The 22,597-nt window shown below is 44.5% G+C and overlaps 1 protein-coding gene across 2 annotated transcripts in view; it reads left to right on the top strand.

Annotated features, from left to right (window-relative positions):
• Positions 1 to 2,765: 2,765 nt before the first annotated feature.
• LOC137434151 (F-box/WD repeat-containing protein 1A) overlaps positions 2,766 to 22,597 on the top strand; it is a 164,882-nt gene continuing 145,050 nt past the window's right edge. Inside the window, exon 1 of one of the 2 annotated variants that reach the window (XM_068126870.2) lies at positions 2,766 to 2,987. In XM_068126870.2, the coding sequence (XP_067982971.1) occupies positions 2,943 to 2,987 (45 nt within the window). In that variant the 5' untranslated portion in view covers positions 2,766 to 2,942. The remainder of the gene's footprint in view (positions 2,988 to 22,597) is intronic. The other variant, XM_068126871.2, reaches the window with a different exon arrangement.

Raw genomic sequence — 22,597 nt, 5'->3', positions numbered from 1 at the left:
CAGATCCTGGGGGGACAGGGCCTTCTCCATCGCTGCTCCCACCCTCTGGAACTCACTACCTCACACCATCAGAGACTCCTCCTCACTCACCACATTCAAAACATCACTCAAGACCCACCTGTTCAACACTGCATTCAACATTTAACCCACAGCATTTAACCCCTGACTATCTCTTCTCCTTCTCCTTCCTTTGATTATAATTTACCTATTGATTTTTGTCTTTTTGCACTTGTTTTTTGTACTCTGTCAAAGCGCCTTTGGGCTTCTTGAAAAGCGTTATATAAAATAAATGTATTATTATTATTATTATTAAATATAATGGGTGATTTTAACCTGAATTTGCTCAATTGTTCTGATCAGCTCACGGATGTCTTTGTAAACACTCTTATTTTCCTTCTTAACTATAAACCCCTCACTTTCTGTAGCCAGCTTATCCAGTCACACCCAACTGCTCCTGAACTCTGTGGCTTTTGCACCTGAGATGGTGGAGAAATTTATGGCGACTCTCGACTCTGATTCCGCAACGGACCGGACGGCCTTAGCTCATGTGCCTTAAAAAAACCTGCTCTAGCTGCACATCCTCTTTCTGCTCTTTCAACCCTTTCATTTGTGTTAAGTCATCTTCTATCTGCTTGGAAATCTGGCAACATCACTGTATTACATAAAATCTGATCCCCTGATAACTTATCAGCTATGTCATGGAAACCATCATCGAAGTTGACATAAAATCCTTTATTTTCGCCAATAGTCTGATCTGAGAACATTAATTCAGATTCAGACCAGGTCACTCACCTTGGACATGCTGCGTCTAATCTCGCAACAATGGATGGAGGCCTTCAATATCAGACAAGAGATCAGGGCGTCTCTCTAAGCACACACATCTCGTGTTTTTGATACAGTCTGGCATCCTGCTTTGCTCTCCAAACTATCAACCAATGGCATCCAAGGCCAACTCCACATGTCTTACTGACTTCCTGTACTCTCATACTCAATGTGTGGCACTCAACGGAATCCTTTAATGTCCTCTCGCTGTTCAGGATGGTGTGCCACAAGGGCACATCTAGGCTCCGTTCTATTCTAAATCTTCATCAATGATCTCTCCAACTCCCTGGAACATCCTCTTTATATATTTGCTGATAACTCCACCCTCTGCCATGACAGGCAGCCTCTTCCCTCTCTTCAGACCATGATCCCTCCTCTATTCAGACCATGACCCCCCCTCCTCTCTTCAGACCATGACCATCCTCTCTTCAGACCATGACCCCCCTCTCTTCAGACCATGATCCCCCCCCCCCTCCCCCTCTATTCAGACCATGACCCCCCTCTCTTCAGACCATGATCCCCCCCCCTCCCCCTCTATTCAGACAATGATCCTCCTCCCTGGCTTTTCAGAAAATGATCCACCCCCCCTCTCTTCAGACCATGACCCCCCTCTCTTCAGACCATGACCCCCCCTCCTGTCTTCAGACCATGACCCCCATCTCTTCAGACCATGATCCCCCCTCCCCCTCTATTCAGACAATGATCCTCCTCCCTGGCTTTTCAGAAAATGATCCCCCCCTCTTTTCAGACCATGATCCCACTCTTCACACCATGTACATCCCTCTCTTCAGACCATGATCCCTCCTCTCTTCAGACCATGACCCCCTCTCTTCAGACCGTGATCCCCTCCCTCTCTTGAGACCATGATCCCCTCCCTCTCTTGAGACCATGATCCCCTCCCTCTCTTGAGACCATGATCTCCTCCCTCTCTTGAGACCATGATCTCCTCCCTCTCTTGAGACCATGATCCCCTCCCTCTCTTGAGACCATGATCTCCTCCCTCTCTTGAGACCATGATCCCCTCCCTCTCTTGAGACCATGATCTCCTCCCTCTCTTCAGACCATGACCACCCCTCCATTCAGACAATAATACCCCTCCCCCCATATTTTCAGACCATGATCCCCCCTCTCTTCAGACCATGACCCCCCTCCTCTCTTCAGACCATGACCCCCCTCTCTTCAGACCATGATCCCCCCTCTATTCAGACCATGACCCCCCTGTCTTCAGACCATGACCCCCCTCCTCTCTTCAGACCATGGCCCCCCTCTCTTCAGACCATGACCCCCCTCCTCTCTTCAGACCATGATCCCCCCTCTCTACAGACCATGACCCCCCTCCTCTCTTCAGACCATGACCCCCCTCTCTTCAGACCATGATCCCCCCTCCTCTCTTCAGACCATGATCCCCCCTCTATTCAGACCATGACCCCCCCTCTCTTCAGACCATGACCCCCCTCTCTTCAGACCATGACCCCCCTCCTCTCTTCAAACCATGACCCCTCTCTTCAGCCAATGGTCCCCCTTCCTCCCCTCCCCTTGCCAGAGAGCCCGTGAGGTTGCCTGGCAACTTTGATGATGATCGACCAAAAGCTCAAGAGTAGGAGTTACGAGTTGGTGAACACAAAACAAACAAACCATTCACGCTTTATAATATATATAAAGGATTTAATTCCCATAAATATGCCAGAATTTAACATTTCTCGTGAGACGATTTAAAATATAATGGATTTAAAGGTTTAGAAGCGATCACTTAATATATGACGTCATTTCCTTCTTAAGCTGTCTCGGTGGAAACGGAGAACCGCAGCTTGGTAAATAAATATGTGAATCAAAGCTCGGTTTGTAAATGTTTAAGAAGAGGAGTACATGGAAAGTTTGCGTTTTAAACTAATAAAATATAAGTAAAAATTCATTAAAGCGTACGGATTTATTTTGAAGGAAATACGTCACTTCCGGCGCGACGTCACCCATAATAGGCAAAGACGCAACGCTAGTCCTTGTCGTCCATTCTTTGCTTTATTTAATTTCCTTTCTAATTTTTTTTTCTTTTCCATTTCTGCCCTTGTCCCCACGTCTGGACAGCGCCTCTCCAGGAGAGTCAGCCGTGTGCTGGTGTAACGATGGAAACTAGCACCGTTATGGATGACAAAGTTGACGAGTACATGGTGAGGCGGAAATCTCGAAAGGGCTCGGCCGCGCCTTGGCTAGAGTAGAGGCCTCGGCCTGTTTGGACCCTCTGAGGGCTTTTATCACCCCCGTAACGGGGTCTCACCCTGTCTTCTCGCGTCCTCTCCAACCCTCGTATATTCCATCGTAGCAATAAAAGCAAAGCGGGCACTCCGTGATTCGGCCAAGGATGCTCTAATTAGCATTTGGTGGATGTTTGTGCGTCCTGTAGCGTCCACTCGTATGAACATGTCAAAACTGTTGATTATATCACTTTAGAGAATGGTAACGGTGCAGTCTCAATACCATACTTTTCTTTTGATTTGTCTTCCCCTATAAGGTAATATGACTTGCCTTGAGCGACCACCTGTTCTAAGCGATCAACCTCTGCTTTCTAGAAGTTAACTCTTTAAACAGTAACTTGTAATTTAGTCCCTTAGAACTTTGACCTCTTGACCCTCAATACAGTCCCTTATCTTCCAGTCCCACATTTCCTTATTTTGCTACTTCTCACAGTTTGAGACCAATTATGTAATGTTACCTGCACTCTTGTGTATGTTGTATGGCTCTTTTCCACCACAGGCGTTTAAAGAACGGATTATTTTTATGGGATGTTATTACAATTGTCTCTTGCATGATTTAATAGTTATCAGTGGTGTTTTGGCATAACCTAACGGTTTGATTCATTTTGTTTGGTTCCTGGAAGCTGTAATAGTTTGAGACAGTAACGTTCTGTAATTGTGTTTATGGTATTTGGAGTGAAGTCATCTTGTGATGTGAACCTTGTGTGCTTGAAAACGCTTCCTGATTATATATACATACATACATACACATACACATACACATACACACGCACAAGATTGGAGTGGTTGGGATTATACATTTTTAGGCGCATCCAACCAAAAGTATCTAGTTCTACGAAGCAAGGGCAGACCAAGGTGTCAGGTGATGCACTGCCGTACTACCCGGGACTTTCCCAAAGGATTTGCAAGATAGTACGCAGCACACGGATTAGTGTAGCCTACATGCGTCCTACGCACCACCCGTAAGGTCATTTCTTACCTAAAGGACACGACTGCTGCCAAATCGGGAGTAGTTTACCATTCGCCATGCAGAGACTGTGACCCATTCGACACTGGTGAAACTGGAAGGAATTTGAAACGAAGGCGAGATCAACATTATACAGCAGTTAGGATGGGAAAGGTGACAGTCACCCATAGCGTGTCATTGCCTGTAATCTGGGCCACAAATTTGACTTTGGGACCTGTGTCCTGCACACAACGTCCAACAAACGACGCAGATTGATACTGGAAGCATGGAAGGCGAAGAGCCGAGAGGGTGGACGAACTGTGAACATATCGCACAATACACACCTGATACAAATGGCAAAAACTGCATGGTGCAAGCAACACACGCACATACACACATACATACATCTGTGCAGTGTCTGTGTTGTGTTGTCTTGTCACTGAACTACTTTCTCAAACTTTTGTCAAATCGTATCAAACTTCTTGTATGCACATATCTCTCCCGTCGGTATGTCCTAAGGGTATTTTCTTTGAAAAATTTTCCAATTTGTTTTTTTATTTTTTATTTTTTTGGGAATTTTTTTCTGGAAATAATTTTTTTTCAACTTAAGTTTTCACCTTCAATTGTTTATAAAATGTGATATCACGTATATTACAAATGCATTTGTGCAAAATAATTGTTTGAATTATGATTGGTTTAAACCATGACAAAACGGCAACTCGGGTACAGTCATTTATCCATATATCTACACCTAACTCGGGTACAGTCATTTATCTATATGAAAGCCCACTTGGAGTTTGCAAAAAAGCACCGAAAGGACTCTCAGACTGTGAGAAACAAGATTCTGTGGGCTTTCATGTGTCTTTCACTGAGGAGAGGCTTCTGTCTGGCCACTCTACCATAAAGCCCAGATCAGTGGAGTGATGCGGTGATGGTTGTCCTTCTGGAAGTTTCTCCCATCTCTACACAGGATCTCTGGAGCTCAGCCAGAGTGACCATCGGGTTATTGGTCACCACTCTTACCAAGGCCCTTCTCCCCCGATTGCTCAGTTTGGCCGGGCGGCCAGCTCTAGGAAGAGTCCTGGTTGTTCCAAACTTCTTCCATTTAAGAATCATGGAGGCCACTGTGCTCTTGGAAACCTTCAATGCAGCAGAAATTTTTTTGGTAGGCTTCCCCAGATCTGTGCCTCGACCCAATCCTGTCTCTGAGCTCTGCAGGCAGTTACTTCGACCTCATGGCTTGGTTTTTGCTCTGATATGCATTGTCAGCTGTGAGACCTTATATAGACAGGTGTGTGCCTTTCCAAATCATGTCCAATCAATTGAATTTACCACAGGTGGACTCCAATCAAGGTGTAGAAACATCTCAAAGATGATCAAGAGAAATGGGAGGCACCTGAGCTAAATTTCAAGTGTCATAGCAAAGGGTCTGAATACTTATGTAAATGTGATATTTCAGTTTGTTTTTTAAATAAATTTGCAAAACTTTCTAAAATCCTGTTTTCTCTGTCATTATGGGGGTATTGAGTGTAGATTGATGAGGGAAAAAATGAATTAGTACAGGCATTTCACGAAAAATAGCTGTGCAACCTCACACAAATTGCAACAAAAACAAACAACGAATTTTGATTCCTGGATATGTCTTCCATCACATGAAAACAGTCTTAAGGAATCGCCTGGGGGGGAAATTATGAAAATCATCAATGTTTAACCCTACCAAAAACGGATTTTTTTTGCCACAAATCAGTGTTCTTGTATGGTTGTTCAAATGACTTATTAGTACATACCATGCTTAATGTTTGGTGAAGAGGATTTAAATCAATGAAGAATTCAAGTTTATAAAGAAATTCAGAACTTGACGTCATCATCGTCATCGTCATCATCACATGGCATCTGTAGTGAGTTTGTGCAGCCAGATCCCCTGCAGTTTCCACAAGCTAGAGTACACTTAATGTTATTTTTCTTGCATGTGCCTCTCAGGGTGCTGCAGTCAGCCTGACAGTTGCACCTGATCACCTGCAGCAGTTTTTCAGGAGCAGGAGCTAGGGCTGTCTGGAATGGCACAAGCCCCTCGTCACACTCCTGCCACCCACACTCAGTCGGACGAAGTCCATCTGCCGATCCCTTCCATTCTTGAACTTGCAGGTACACACGCAGGCTGTGGTACATTGCTGCTCCTGCTGTTGGTGGCAACATCTGTGGTTGAACGGGAGATGAGCTTGAAGCCACCTTCTCACAGAAGCGCTGATGACGGAGGAAGTCCAAGGTGTCAGTGGGTTTTCCATTGTAGAGGATCACCAATGTTTTTGCTCCTGCATCTGCGACATCTTGCTTGGAAGCAAAAGATGTGTCAAACACCTTGGCCTGGTCACGGAATGCGCTGCTTGCTTTGAATCGCTTGAGAGACGCTCCCTTTCCTATTCCATGGTGGCGAGATGTGTCGCATCCAAGAACTGCATGTATAAAGAGCACATGCTTGCATATGTCTGGACCAAGTAGTTGTTTTGTAGCTTTGATGTTCCAAATGTGAGGCTTCTGTCTGTTCTTTTTTGGCTCAGGACAAAAGAAGATGTCATGGGATTCCAGACTTGCATGGTAGATGAGGAGGATGATGAGGAGGTCTGTGTCATCACCAACTAGCTCAGTGTTGGTGGCAGCAGCAGACTGCATGGCCTTCTGCACAATCAGGAGATCAGCATCCCCTGAAGCATGGTGCGTCTCAAAGTTTTTTTTTTTTCTGCAGCTCTTCACTCAGCATGAAAATGAATCGCTGCTTATTCTGTTTGTTTGCAAGGAACTGCTCCTTCTTCATTGTAAGAGGCATGTCAGCTGCAAATGTCACAGTTGCGCCAGCATTTCCTTTCGATCGTCTCTGGTGTGTCATGTCCTTTATGTTGGTGCTCTCATAACCATCGAACACGACAATGGCATTTCCATACCTCTTCGTCACATATTCCGTGTACTGGTGACAGATGTCTTTGTATGTTGCTCCGCGAGACCATGGGATGCGTTGAAGAAGTGCCCCTCCATCCAAGACATACTGGGTGTCGTCATCTGGGATAATTGCAGGAACATCAGATCTGAGGAGATCCCTGATGGCACCAGCAAGGGCTGGCTTGTGTGCTTCTCTGAGAAAAAGAGAGGAATCAAAGAGCGCTGGTGGATAGCTGCATAGTTCATGCTTGAAGGCTGACTCTAGTTCATCAGCTTTTTGCGCAACTGTAATTGGTCTCTGGAAGAGAAGCTGTGGGTCAACCTGGACTTGATCACTATCAATCTTGACAGGCGACTTCATGCCGAATGTGACTGCTTGGTCTTTCTTCTTGAAGGTGTCCTCAGCTGTTGTTCTTTCATCCATTGACCTTAATATCGATTCCCCAACCGACTGAGCTGAATCGACGTTAACAGTTGGGTGGGCATGGACTCCAGTGGCAATGCTCCGCAGACTTGAGTCATTGCTGAATGGATTTCGCTCTTGTAGATACTCGAGAACTGACAGAGTGTCCTTCCAGTCACAGGCTTGTCTTGCTGTGGTCATGTCCTTGTTTTGTTCGCCGGTGTTGTAGTTCACCCCTGTGAGCTCCTGCATTGCCTGGTTTACTTCTGCACAGGCAGGCATCAAAAGCAGCTACAGCAGGCGTTGTTGCTCCGTCATTCCTCGACCACGTGTGAGCCCTCCGGTGGTCTTCAGACTTCTCATCAAGACCTGCTCAATGATCAGGTCGGAAGTAAGACCTGCCCACAGGCTATCGCTTCGTCGAATCACATGGAACCCCTCTTCAAAACGTTGCTGGACATCAGGGTGTTGAGCCTTGAGGTCGGACATCTGCTGCAGATGCAACCTGGCTGATTTGGTATACAGATTGTGACCCGAGGATGCTAGATAAGGCAGCATGTATTGGATGGCCTGTAATGCCCAGTTTCCAGTATGCTCCGCAGTGATGTATTTGCGTAGGATGTCTAGCATGTCTGTGTACTGAAGCCAGAGCGCAGAAGTTCTGGATGACATCTTTGCTGACTCGGCATACTTCTGAAGGCGGTCTTTGATTTTTTCCAGGACATCAGACAGGCAAACTTCTTCAGCAGACATAGTCCCTTCCATAAGTTTCTTATAGAGGGAACAAGCTTCCTCCAGTTCCGGATTCTTGATTATGCCTGCAGACGGGTCATTTTGTTGTCTTGCATCAGGTTTGGCAAGGTCAGGATCTTCATTCTCATTGCTAACTGATCTGTCAGAGAGACTATCTACACTTGGTAAACATCAAACACTTCATATTATCACAACTGAAAGATGCCCATTGTAAAAAAATATAACATGGAAAAATGCTGCTCTTATTGCTACTGCACGCTTTCTTACTAGGAACTTAACACTACTTATTTTACAAATTTTTGTTTTACTTAAAACGAAATCTTTTCAGAAGAAACACAAGAATATCCTTTTTGACTCCAATGAAGAATGAGCATGACCTCTAATCATCAAAATAAGATCAGAAGCAGATGCCCCACTACTAAAAAAACAACTACATAGATGCATTATGCATTATTCTTGTCTTGTTGTCCCAAAGTGACCTTGATGGTGACCTCGTAGAGTTTCTATGACCTATCACCAAAATAAGATCAGAATTTGATTCCTCGACCCCAAAAACCCATAAAAAGTGGTATTACTCATGATTGTTTTGCTTTTGATTTTTTAAATAACAATTGTCACCAACACGGATAGCGGCCATATTGGATTTTGCCGATTTGAGAATTTCCCCCCCAGAGGATCTCTTCAGACTTTTTTGGGGTCAAAGAGGATATATTCAGGGACACAAAACAAGTGAGCGAGTTTTTGTTGCAATTAGTGTGAGGTCTTAAATACAAAATGCCTGTACTAAATATAAACTATTGCAGCATAAGGCTGCAACATAACAAAATGTGCAAAAAGTGAAGGGGTCTGAATACTTTCTGAATGCAATGTATATGTATAAATGTATATGTATATATATATATATTATATATATGTGTGTATATATATACAGACTTGGCATTTCATATGGAATATATATTTTTTCTTGACTTGGTTTTACTTTCTGAACTCAGTATATCAATCTGGTGAGTTTATTTTACCCTTTGGTGATGTCTTTGTTGAAAGAACCATGTCATTGATTGTCTTTCGCAGCAAGAAGTCAATAACAGGATTATATCACAGGTGGCGTGACAAAATGTAAGGACAGGTACATTTGACGATTGGCTTCACAATCGGGTATATACGGGTTGTTGCGTTCTGTATTAGTGGAAAACAACTGCTGCACGTCTACAAAAGTTATTGCCGCTTCCTCTGGAGATGGTCCGTCAACTTGACAATGCTGTTTGTCATGGAGTGGTGGCTTTACGAAATTCAGGCATGAAACAGCGTGCTATTGCTCAGCAGTATGGCATCACTCAAGGTCAGGTGTCAAAGATCCTGAAACGAAATGCTCAGAGGGGTGTCCCTACTCCAATACCGAGGCCAGGACGTCCACACAGAACCACAAGGAGAGATGATCACCAGCTGCACCAGTTGGTCCGCAATGGCCGTACCAAGTCAGCTAATCAGCTTAGGCCTGAGTGGCAGCAACTGACAAATGTGCCTGTATCCAGAAGGCTAGTCAACCAACGACTTGTTCAAGCAGGCTATCGTGCCAGGCGTCCCCTGAGAAAGCCACGCCTGACCAGACAACACAGCCAGCGCCGATTGCAGTGGGCCAGAGAGCACTGTCAATGACAGCCAGGACACTGGAATCACGTGACCTTCAGTGACGAGTCTAGATTTCTGGTCTATCGTCAAGACGGCCGTGTCCGAGTGCGCAGACAAGTCCATGAAGCCCACAACAAAATTGGATAGTGCCAAGAGTCCAAGCTGGAGGTGGTGGGGTGCCTGTTTGGGCTGTTTTTCATGCAGGGGGCAAAACTGACCTGGTTGTTCTGAATGGAAACAAGCAGTTCAAGTACAGGGTCATTCTGGAAGAAACATTGCTTCCATTTGCTCGTGCAGCCTTTCGAGGAAACTTTGTCTTCCAAGATGACAATGCACGGCCTCATCGTGCTCGCATGATCAAACACTTTCTTGCTGACCGTGGTGTAGAGCACATGGAGTGGCCTGCCATGTCCCCGGATATGAATCCGATAGAGAACTTGTGGGCAGAATTAACGCATCAAATCGACAACTTCGACCAGCAGCCTGCCTCTGTGCGTGAATTGCAGCAGACTATTGTCACTGCATGGCAAGCGATTCCTGTCCAAACCTTGGCAAATCTCGTGATCAGCATGCCCCGACGTTTACGTGCTCTCCTGAATGCTCGTGGGGGTTACACGAAGTACTGAACTGTAATTTTACTGTCCGTAATCCCAGTCATAATTTAGCTTTTGTTTTTGTTGAATTTTTTTTTGGCTAATGTGCAAAATAAAGAGATACTTCTGGAAAACGTACAGAAGTTTAACACAGTACTGTCCGTGAATTGAGTTCGATATCACTTTACATCACTTTCAAGGATCAATTTATTTGCTTCGAAATGTCAAATGTGGTTTTTGTTTCTTTTAAAGGTCACATTAACAAAATCTAGAATAATTTCAACATAATTCCAATGAACTTTTGGTTGGAAGTCATCTTGTAAAGTAAGTTCACCCCCACAAAAAAAAAAAGCCATATTAAATGCCAAGTCTGTATATATGTGTATATATATATATATGTGTATGTATATACAGTGGAACCTTGACTTACGAGTTTAATTCGTTCTGTGACCGAGCTCGTAACTCAATTTGCTCGTTTCTCAAATCAAATTTCCCCATTAAAATGCATTGAAATGCTATTAATCCGTTCCAGCCCGCCAAAAACCACACCAATTTTTTTTTAAATATGCAGTATATATAAAAATATCTCGCGCTTTATATTTCACCTGTATGCAGCATACAAGTTGGCAGGATGGCCTGGACTGGAGGTACGCACACTTGACTCTAAACTGTCCAGCCTGGGTTTGAATCCTGACCCAGCTATAACCTGTCATGTCGGTGTTTCACAGGCAGGGTGATTCATCAATGTGTGTACCGCTAAACTGGGCGCCCCGTTTGCGTCCCATTAGTTGTTGGATGTTAAGGATCTCACCGTGTCTTCCACAAAGAGAAGGCGAGCTATCGCCGGCACTCTGAACAAGTTGTGGCCTGGCATGCTCTTCTCCTCTGCCGTTATATACGCCCTCCTCGGCATCTTTTTCCAGAAGAGCCCTGTCTCGTCACAGTTGAAGATTTGCTGGGGGATGTATCGTTCGGCTTCTAGCAGTTCGGCAAAAGTTATAATAAAATCTTCAGCTGCCTTCACATCTGCCTCGCCAAGTCGACAACACGCACACCTCGCTCATGTTGTTCGACGATTGCGTGTTTTATAGCCAAGCACATCATCCTCTTCTTCTTCTCAGCACTGCCCTTGGCACTCAATTTCTTAGGACCCATTGTTAAAACTAAGAAATTTTCCAAAATAACCAAAATGCGAAAACACAACAGCAGCGATATACGGCAGAGATACTGTACTTGCACGGCAAGATAACCACGTGACCGGAACCCACCTGGTGGCGGCTGGCGTAAGCTCCAAAATAACCAACATGCGAAAACACAACAGCAGCGATATACGGCAGAGATACTGTACTTGCACGGCAAGATAACCACGTGACCGGAACCCACCTGGTGGTGGCTGGCGTAAGCTCCAAAATAACCAACATGCGAAAACACAACAGCAGCGATATACGGCAGAGATACTGTACTTGCATGGCAAGATAACCACGTGACCGGAACCCACCTGGTGGCGGCTGGCGTAAGCTCCAAAATAACCAACATGCGAAAACACAACAGCAGCGATATACGGCAGAGATACTGTACTTGCACGGCAAGATAACCACGTGACCGGAACCCACCTGGTGGCGGCTGGCGTAAGCTCCAAAATAACCAACATGCGAAAACACAACAGCAGCGATATACGGCAGAGATACTGTACTTGCACGGCAAGATAACCATGTGACCGGAACCCACCTGGTGGCGGGTGGCGTAAGCTCGTAACTCGGATCTCGGCTCGCATCTCAAAGCAATAAACCGCCCGAGCGACGGCTCGTATCTCGGAAAACTCGTAAGTTGGTGCACTCGTAAGTCAAGGTTCCACTGTATATATATATATATATGTATATATATATATGTATATATATATATGTGTGTATATATATATATATATATATATGTATATATATATATATGTGTGTATATATATATATATATGTATATATATATATATATATGTATATATATATATGTATATATATATATGTATATATATATATGTATATATTAGTGGGGTGGCTTAGCCCAAATATTCAAAAGAATTGTGCATTTTGTGAAACAAGCACCAAATTTGGCACAAATGTACATTAATATGTTGCGAACATTTTCAGATATTGGGCCACTTGAAATTCCGTAATTTTTTTTTTCAAATTTTTTCAAATTTCGTAATTTCAAATTTTTCGGGTGACACCGTCACAATTTCGGTCTTCGAGGCCGGCCGATAGGCAAAGTGTGACCGGAAGGGACGAGGTTCTCCTGACCACGTGGCCCTCGATCTGGGAAGCGAGAGGCGTTCCATTAGTGGACGCGCCCCTCACGCCCGACTTTTGGGCGGCCCCGGCAGGCCGTTTGTTTTGACGTTCCGTGACAGGCCCCGCACCCCCACCTCCGGGCCGACCGGAAGCTTGTGCTGAGTACATCATACCTGAACAACTCAGTGAGGCAGAACACAGCAGTGCACACCAGGGTGACCCCTTCAGTGCATAAACCAATTAACCTGTCCACTGCAGGGCATATAGAAATGAAGTTATTTTCTGCATATAATAATAATATAAGTTCAGTTCTATATAACAATTTCTGTTATCACCACTACCACTACAACTACCACTACTACAAGCTTTGTCTGGAATTTTGTGGACTAACAGACAAACAGACATACAGACAAGCTGGGATCAAAACATTACCTCCTTCCACCATTGAGTGTAGAGGTAAACATCATGGAAATTATATCATGCCCTAGATTTAATTCATGCTTACCCGTGTATTTGCTTCACTGGTTCACAAGGTCATTTGCATACATGTAATTCAGACTCTCGTCTTCATTGCTGACCACACAATGTTCGCAACATATTAATGTACATTTGTGCCAAATTTGGTGCTTGTATCACAAAATGCACAATTCTTTTGAATATTTGGGCTAAGCCGCCCCACTATATCGGCCGGCCTCGAAGACCGAAATTGTGACGGTGTCACTCGAAAAATTTGAAATTACGAAATTTGAAAAAATTTGAAAAAAAAAATTACGGAATTTCAAGTGGCCCAATATCTGAAAATGTTCGCAACATATTAATGTACATTTGTGCCAAATTTGGTGCTTGTATCACAAAATGCACAACAGGTTTGCTATGCTGCTACACTAATTAGTTTGACTGAGGTTTGCATGTGCGCGAAGTTGAGCACTCAAGGCAACATCTTGTCAAAGATCGAGAAGATGAACATCCTTTTTGTGCAGCCTTTTTGTGCTGAGTTTTGGTACTGAGGACAAGGAAAAGAAAGTCATCTGTCCTCTTCTCTACTCTCACCATTTTTGTTGGATTGAACAGAGCAGCCAAGACAGTGTGTTACATTGCCTTCACCACCGTTAGGTTTTCAACCCTGTTTGTCTGTTTGTTTGTGTGCAGGACATCTCAAAACATTATGGACGGATTCGGACAAAACTTGGTGGACAGGTTAGGTGTGTGAAAAGGACGAATCGATTAGATTTTAGTGAAGATCTGTATGAGATAAAAAAAAAAATTTGAAGTGATTCTTTACCATTGAATGATGGGGCCAAAAACAATGTACAGTATTGCATGATACACGGTGTTCCAAAAAAGACCTGGACAACTTTCGTTGTTAATATATTTAGTACCACAAATGATACAACGATACCCTTTGTTTTTATATGATACAGAAACTCATAATGTTTTCTCTTGTTTACAGGTGTGGTAGTTTAATGTAGAAGAAAATGGCATGAAACATGCCAAGTCTGAACATGGCAAGAACTCGTGTGCCGACTTGATGTCCTGTGAGCGACAAACAAAGCTCACATTGAAGTTTATTGATGGTGTGCACAAAACTTTGATTTTCTGTCCCATATCAACCAAAGGGCATCGTATTATTTGTGGTTTTAAATATATTTTCAACCAAAGTTGTCCCAGTTTTTTTGGAGTACTCTGTATTTCAAAAAGTTGTGGACGAACTAACAACTAGGTGTTTGAGTTGGTTAGGCGATAAGAACAAGTTTTGGTTCTGGTCCAAATACAGATCTGGCCTATCAGTGGGTGTAAAACGTAAACTGTTCAGCCTGGCGGAGGTTTGCGTTCTAAAAAGTGTCGTTATAGTTTTTCATGTGTTTTTGTCATTTTCTCTGTACGAATGCTTTCCCCTCCAAAAAGGTCAATGTCCTGTCACGGTTTTTTCACTCATTCCATCATTTATTCGTTACTTGTATCATTCTTTATGCAGAGCTTCAGTTTTGCTTTGGCCTAGATGGGTCAAAACTCACCACTCAGATGCAGGATACACGACTGTGGGTGCAGGGACTCATAATTTGTTCAGGTATCATGGTGATGGCTCACCTACTCTTCAAGGACACTTTGATCTTTAACCTCAACTAACTAATGCTAGTAGAAGGGACACCTAGTTTAACATCCATCTGTACACATTGATTGGAGGTGCGTATTAGTTTAATGCATACGTGTTCAAATACTTTTTAACATCGTATATTGCATTCTTTAAATTTATGAATGTTTTGGTTAAAAATTGCCATGTGGCAACTAAAAGGTGATTTAAAAACTGATTGTGTTTCATTCATAAAACTAAAAACTATGAAAACAAAACTATGCAATGCTTGAATGTGTTGCCGGAAGGTGACATCATATACCTGACACGCATGCGTAATATGCAAAGCAACGGGAAAGATGGTGGTCGTCTGTGAAGTGGTTTTAAAACAAGACCGAAAGTCTAACAAGGGCGTAGCAGGCTTGTTTGATACCTCAGTTGAAGACGATAGTATGACCTGGGTGGGGATACCAGTTAGCAAATAATGTAAGTATTACATTTTTTTGACTTCAGGCACAGACAGCAGGTTTATGAATGACCTGGGTAAAAAAAACAAAAAAACGGTGAATGGCAAACGATGAGCCAATAAATTCCACTTTCAATTCCACAACATTTGAGAGCAGGGACATTTGGAGATCTGTGGGAGGGAGAGGGCTTGGGGGGCGGGGGGGATAGAAAAGATCAAGGTTTTGGATGGGGGAAGATAAGAGATGATAGTGAACAGCTGTTCTAAAGACTTGGAGGGAGGAGTGCGATTGAAGAGAATGAGGGAGTTTGTTCCAGAGGCGGGAGAAAAGAGGAATGAGAGAGTGGAGGTGAATAGAGTTTTGATTTTGGCAGTTTTAAATCATAAGAGGGTTACAGGCAGATCTTGTGTGACCTGTAGGAATATTTGGGGGACAGTGCACAGACAGAGCTGGGGGAGTTAGGCCGGAGAGGATTCTGTAGAAGACAGAAAGACCACCAACCTGCCTGTGGTGAGTGAAAGGCCCTTGGAGTTAGCTTAATCGCGGGAGATTCCAATGATTCTGAAAGCTTTGGTTTCAACAGCGTGAAGCCGAGCTAGGTGTGAGGCAGGCAGGAGTAGCAGCCCAGAGGTGATAACAGTATTTCTTTGAGCTGCGGATGAAAGCCTTGTATGTGGTGAGGAGCTCAGGTGTGCCAAGGAAGGACTTCACAAGACGGAGGATGCCCTGTTGGCGACTGGCTTTGGAGGCCAGCTTGGAAATGTGGTTTTTCCCAGGAAAGATCATGGCTGATAGTGAGACCCAAAAGCTTGAATGACAGAACTTATTAGAGAGGATTGTTCAGAAAGTAGATGGGAGGGTTGTCCAGTCGGTCTTTTAGGAGAGACATAGTAAGAGTGTGAGATTTCTCAGGATTGAAAGACATGTTCCACTTGTTTGACCAGTCTGATTTTGTCCAGGTCTACAGAGAGTGAGGAGGCTGCAGACTGCCTATGTGAGGGATGAGGTATGGAGCGGCAGAGAGTGAAGTCATCAGCAAAGAGATAGAGAGGATTTTCCAGAGAGTCGGAGAGATCATTGATGAAGACCAGAAAAAACACAGGGCCCAGAACACTGCCTTGGGGAACTCCAGGCTGAACAAGAAGGGGAGATGAGAGAAATCCATTCAGGGCCACACGTTGACCGACCAGAGAGGAAATCCGCAAGCCATGCATGGAGATTTACATGGATACCATAGGAGGAGAGTGGTGAGCAGAGCGGGGTGCCAGACCATATCGAAGGCACGTGATATGTCAAGGGAGACGGCTCTGATTTCCTCTTTGGCATTAAGGTCCTCCATCCATTGTTGAGACAGCAGAAGCAGCACGTCCAGAGTAGAATGACCTGGTCTGAATCCAAATTTATGATCTGAGATCAAGCTTTTGGAGAAGAGGAAGGATTTGATGTCGGAAGCAATGATGGATTCCATGACCTTGCTGATTATTGGGAACAGGGTGATCGGTGTGTACTTGCAAGGATCTGTTTTTGCACCTTTTTGTGTAAAGCGGTAATGTTGGCTGATTTCCAAGCAGATGGCAAATGACCTTGAGCAAAAGAGAGGGTGAAGAGAACTGAAAGAGGGTGAGATAGAGTGGCAGAGCAGGATTTTAGGACCCGTGGGCTGATGCCGTCTGGTCCAGTTGCAGAATCTGAGTCGAGTTTTGACAAAAACTTCTCCACCTTGTCAGGAGACAAGGACACAGAGTCCAGGAGCAGCTGGGTTCGACTGGGAAAGGTGGGTACAGAGAGAGAGATGGGTTCGGGACACACAATTTTGAGGCAAACACAGAGTTGAGGTATTCGGCTTTTTCACGTGCGGTGTCAGCCGTGTAGCCGTTTGAGGCCTGAGTGAAATGCCAGACTCGTCGGCTCTGAGAAGGCTGTCTGAGAATGGCCAGAGAGATGTCCACTTTAACAAGGAAATGATCAGAAGAACCGATTGGAGCAGAAGAAGAACAGCAGCCATTTGCAGGGAAGTTAGTCATAACCAAGTCTAGAAGAGATGATGTACAGTTGACTGAGATCGGGGTCGGGAAATTGACAAATTGTGTCAGTCCCAATGAGTCGCAGGAGTCCTTTTCTGATGTGCCATGGCTGGTGTGAGAGGTCCCCACACCCAGCCAGCTGGCATGATGACAGTTGAAGTCACCACATATGAGGAAGAGAGAGTTGGGATGAGTGGATAGAAGTTGGTCTTTGTTGTCAGACAGGGAGATGTAAATGGAGTCATCACTGTTTGGAGGATGGTGCAGAACACATATGAACAAAACGTGGGAGTGGAGAGGAAGTCGTAGCCATAGGTACTCATGGGGGTAGGGTGTAGAGAGGGTAGTGCAAGGAGAGTGAGGAAGAGAGTTTTGATAAAGATAGCAACCCCACCACCAGGACGAGGCTCAGGTCTATCATACCGGAGGCGGCAGTAACCAGGAAGAGATATTAAGGAATCAGACATCTTGAAGGTGGAAAGTTTCTGTTAAGCAGATTACGTCTGGTGTGTCAGAAGCAACCTGTATGGACAGATCAATCAGGTTTGAGCGAAGGCCCCGGATGTTTGATGTCCATACTGTTAAGAAAGAGGGAGTGGGAGCATCGGGTGCAGGACAGGACAGGACAGGAGAGGGGAGGGGTAGGGTTATATGAGGGGTGAGAGGAGGTAGGGAGAGCTGTTGATAGTGTCGGATATTGCAGAAGAGTTAGGAGAAAGGGAAGGATGTTGAGGACAAAAGGTTTGATGGTGATGGGAAGAGGCACAGTGAGGTGTTGTTTGAAGGGGGGGTGGGGGGGGGGTGGCAGAGGAAGGTTGGAGGAGGTGCATGTATGTGATGGAAGGGAGAGGAAGTGGGGAGGAGGGAGGCAGCTTTGAGGAGGAGGAGGAGGGTTAGGAGGAGGAGAAATTGTAGACAGTAGGGGGGTAGATTAGAAGGGGAGGGGTGGGGGGCAAGTTTTGAAGGGGAGGGGTGAGGTGGGAGTTTTGAAGGGGGGGGGGGGTTGAGTGGGGAGATTTAGGGTTCGGGTTGGTCTTTACTTCCCAAGGTCCATGTCGATCACATTTCAAAATCATAATTGTATTGAGGAATTTCTGAAACCTTCTACCTACCTTGTGACACCCGCTGGGATCCCAAAACGTTCCACACAAGGTTATTATATTTCCTTTTCGTAAAATATGAAACTGTAATCTATATAATAATACCGTAAGGACTCGACTTTGTTCTCCCTTTTACGCTGCACCCAGTGACCCGATGCTCACGGCACTAATGCATTTACGGTCTACGAACCGCGCTCTTTGTTTATCACGTACAGCCAGACTCGAAAAATCGGAATTAGTCGACTTTGGGGCCCAAAAGCATCCGATTAACGGCCGATACGACGCCATCTTTCGACGCCATCGTATTGGCGTCTGCTGGGCGAAGGCGATGCGAGCCGTCCGCTGATTGGACAGTCGAGTGGTGTCATTAAATAATGGACCGTGCTTACTGATATTGATCTGAAACTTGCAAATGGGCATGTATTGCAAAGCAATTTTCCTTCTTATATTGTCCAAGTCTAAAATACACACCCACACACACACATAAATCAGCTGATCGTCAAATCTGCATTCCCTACAACCAGTGATTACAGGTTTAAAAAATGATTTTTTGACATTGACTCAACGATGTAAATAGGAAAGCATTAATTTAATTATTTCCTTCTTATTCTGTAAAAGCGGCCTCGACGGTATAGTGTGCGATTGCCCAAAGCAGGTTCTTATTTTGACAATCGTTAGTCGTACAATAAATACTTACGGAATATTAAATGAAAAAAAATGTTTCTTTCTTGAATATTTTAAAGCATTTTGTTTTTCATTCCACATGGTGTGTTTCTTCCCTCCCTCTGTGGACAACCAAGTGCCGGCTTCCGGTGGTAGTATAATCCTCTGTAGCAGTGTAGGGTTTTATGAGCCAATGATTATGGTGCGGCGCATGTCGAGTCACAGCAGGATTTTATGAAACGCCATTTGAAGTTGTGAAAAAGGTCAGAGTACCTGCTAACATGTCAAGCTACAGCAGGGCGGCGCAGGTCAGTTATAGTTAATCAACGGATCAATGAGAATGTCCTTTACTTTACGTACTGTACTTTACCACATCGGTTAGAAACGCTGCCGCAGGAGATCTCCGATGGTCTTTACTTTAGCTTCTGTTTTGGATTCGGTTCCCGCCTCCTGATACCTCGCAGGTGTGACGTCGCATCAGAGGATGTTAAGCCAGCTGTCATCTGATTGGACAGTCGAAGGCGACAGCAAGCCGTCCACTGAGTGGACAATCCAGAGCATGCATTTGTGCCGGTGTCGGCGATCGTTCATATATGCACTCTTCATTCTCATCTTTCTTCCTAACTCTTACTCGGACAAGCAAATCCCCTACGCCATCCATAATGGTACACTCTATCCATACACCACATCCTCCCTTCCATGGATGTTCCACGGGTTTCGGCTAGTCTATATAATAATAGCGTAAGGACTCGACTTTGTTATCCCTTTTACGCCGCACCCAGTGACCCGATGCCCACGGCACTAATGGATTTACGATCTACGAACCGCGCTCTTTGTTTATCACGTACAGCCATACTCGAAAAATCTGAATTAGCCGACGTTGGGGCCCAAAAGCGTCCGATTAACTGCCGATACGACGCCATCTTATTGGCGTCTGCTGGGTGTAGGCGAAGCAAGCCGTCCGCTGATTGGACAGTCGAAGGCGACAGCAAGCCGTCCACTGAGTGGACAATCCTGAGCATGCATTTGTGCCGGTGTCGATCGCGGTGTACGCTTCCTTCTGCTCTGCCTTGACATTGACGCTTACCAATGCGCCAGTATGGGGCTTATTCCAGTCGATTTACTAATCCGTTCATTTTTAAAAAGTCTATGGTTCTACTGCTGTTCCTTTCCATTGACACATACCACTGCGCCAGTGTGGCCAGAGTGGTGTTATGCCGATTCCTATTACGAATCCATTCTTTTTTCAAAAGTATATCGTAGCGTTGTCATGTAAGTAGATTGCAATAAATACGTTGTTCATATACGCACTCTTCATTCTCATCTTTCTTCCTAACTCTTACTCGGACAAGCAAATCCCCTATGCCATCTATAATGGTACACTCTATCCATACACCACATCCTCCCTTCCGTGGATGTTCCACGGGTTTCGGCTCGTGGTTACAAAATGCTGTCCCCTTGTCATGTGACCAGATCATCAGCTCTGATTGGTGCTGGTTAGTGGGGACATAGGGACAGACAAATTCTGTTCTAGATGGCATTGTCCTACGGGCTACGCAGTAAAAAATGAAAGGGCCACGTGTGTAGTAGTTTTTGATTAAAAAAATAAATAAAGGAGCGGTGTACAACAACAACAACAAAAAAAACGTTATCTTGCACTTGTGATTTGAATAATAATAATTTCAATTGACTTGTTTTCATCATTTATTCAGTCACACCTGAAATTACTGGAGAAAAACATGGAGGAACAATTTTGTGGAATACTCTTTCGTCAGAATTGCTGATTGCAATTGAAGATGCATTGTAAAAAACCTTTATACTGATTTATTATACTGCCTGCGAAACACCAGGATGACAGTTTATAGTCGGGTCGAGATTCAAATCCAGGCTAGACGTGTCAGAGGTGAGTTTGCGTCTTACAGAAATCTAGGCTATTACAGGTCTTACAGAAATGAATATGGTATGGGCTTACCTTTGTTCTTGAATATCCAAACGGATCCTGAAACTTTGTCAAAAGTATGCAGATTAAATGAGGCTCGTTATGAACAGCTTTTCAAATTGGGTTTGATGTGCATGAGATGAAATGTTGCAAAACAACATGATGTAATTCTAAATGATATAGCACCGACATCCAATGTGAAAGATAACGGCTGGAATTAGAAAATGCTCGCATCTGTTAACATGACTGCCATATTAGGGGGTGGGGTGGGTGGTATTTAGGACATACACCCTAAATGACTCATATGGTACATTTTACTTGTCTACGTGGTGACTGAGACCATAATTGGTTGTGCAGTGGCTACAGATCTTGGATTTTTCTTGTTGCATTTTGTGATTGATATAATTTTTTAAAATGGGAAGTGCCGACAGGGAATGGAAGGGAGGTAGTGCTGGATTGTGGGACAGCTTGTGGTTTTTATTTTTTATTTTTTCTCTCCTCTTCCCCCTCCCCCCTCCCCCCCCCCCCCCTGCCTCCATGGCTGCAGGGCAAATTATGTGCACGGTGGCACGATTCTCACCAAAACATGGCTAAGATTGATGATGCTGTCGGTGAAGTTGGCACCTTGGTAGAACTGGGGCAGCTTTGAGAATGTGACGTGGAGAGTTGCTTTGTTGATTAATTGAGATTAGGAATGTTTGGAGTGCGTCTGGCAAAGCAGGTGTTGCGGAAGAAAAAGCGTGATGTAGGGATGATAGCTCGGAGGTTAAGAGTTTTTAGAGACCGATTGCGGATAATTAATTTTGTGGCACACTGAACTCGGGAATTTGCACATTGCAAATGATTTTGAAACCAGTGCGAAAGCAATATGATCTGAACATGTCATTGTCATTGCTCACTTTGTTCTTGTTAACACGCATTAGAGTAAGTGTTCTGTTGGCCTGTTTGGCATTCCTGTTCAAAGCACTTAGTTCATGATGCTGGAATTCCAGCTCGGAATGCCACACACCGTTTTGATTTGACCAGTTGTCTCTTGATGCTCTTGTAATGCATGTGATGCTGCAGTGTCGGCTTCTGGCCTTGTCCGAAAGATGTCTGTAGTTACGCAAGCATAATTGTGTATGTAATCTAACAGGGTGGTTCAGAGGGCACTTGCCTTTGAGCTATGCATCCTGTTTTTGCTTCCCGACTTGTGCTTCATGGGCAAGGTGTTGCATCGCGGAGTGCGCTGTGTCCCTATGACCTATGTTTAGCCGGGTGTGCTGGCTGCTAGCACTAGTTAGTGAATGCTAAGGATCCCATGGTGTCTTTTGCGAAGAGTAGGCATGTCATCTCCGGCACCCTGAACAAGTTGCAAATATCTGCCCATATCACCTTCATTTGAATGTCGGGCCTGTCTGGCCGGTTCGTGAAACATTGGGGCCAAACCTTTCGTTTTTTTTTTCGGTTTCTTGTGAAAATAAGCGACATCTTGCAGAAAATTTGTTGGACATTTGAAAACAGCTCAAATGAAGATTGTATTGGAGTGCAGGTTTGCAGGTAAGTGGATTCAGCAAATGTTGGCAATGTGTGCGAGTTGATTTCTTTGAAGCCCTATTGTTCCGAAGGTGCCTTTGAGGGAGGAATTGCCGTTTTAATAAAACGTACGCCGGTAAGTGTAAAATTGGGAAGTGCCTGAAAGCTTCATTGGGGTCATGAGGCGTTTCAGAGTTTTGCCTCTCC

This window comes from Myxine glutinosa, chromosome 2 (genome assembly GCF_964187855.1).
Source record: "Myxine glutinosa chromosome 2, kmMyxGlut1.1, whole genome shotgun sequence".
In the NCBI taxonomy this organism is placed as follows: Eukaryota; Metazoa; Chordata; class Myxini; order Myxiniformes; family Myxinidae; genus Myxine; species Myxine glutinosa.
This window is presented reverse-complemented; position numbering and strand designations above follow the sequence as displayed.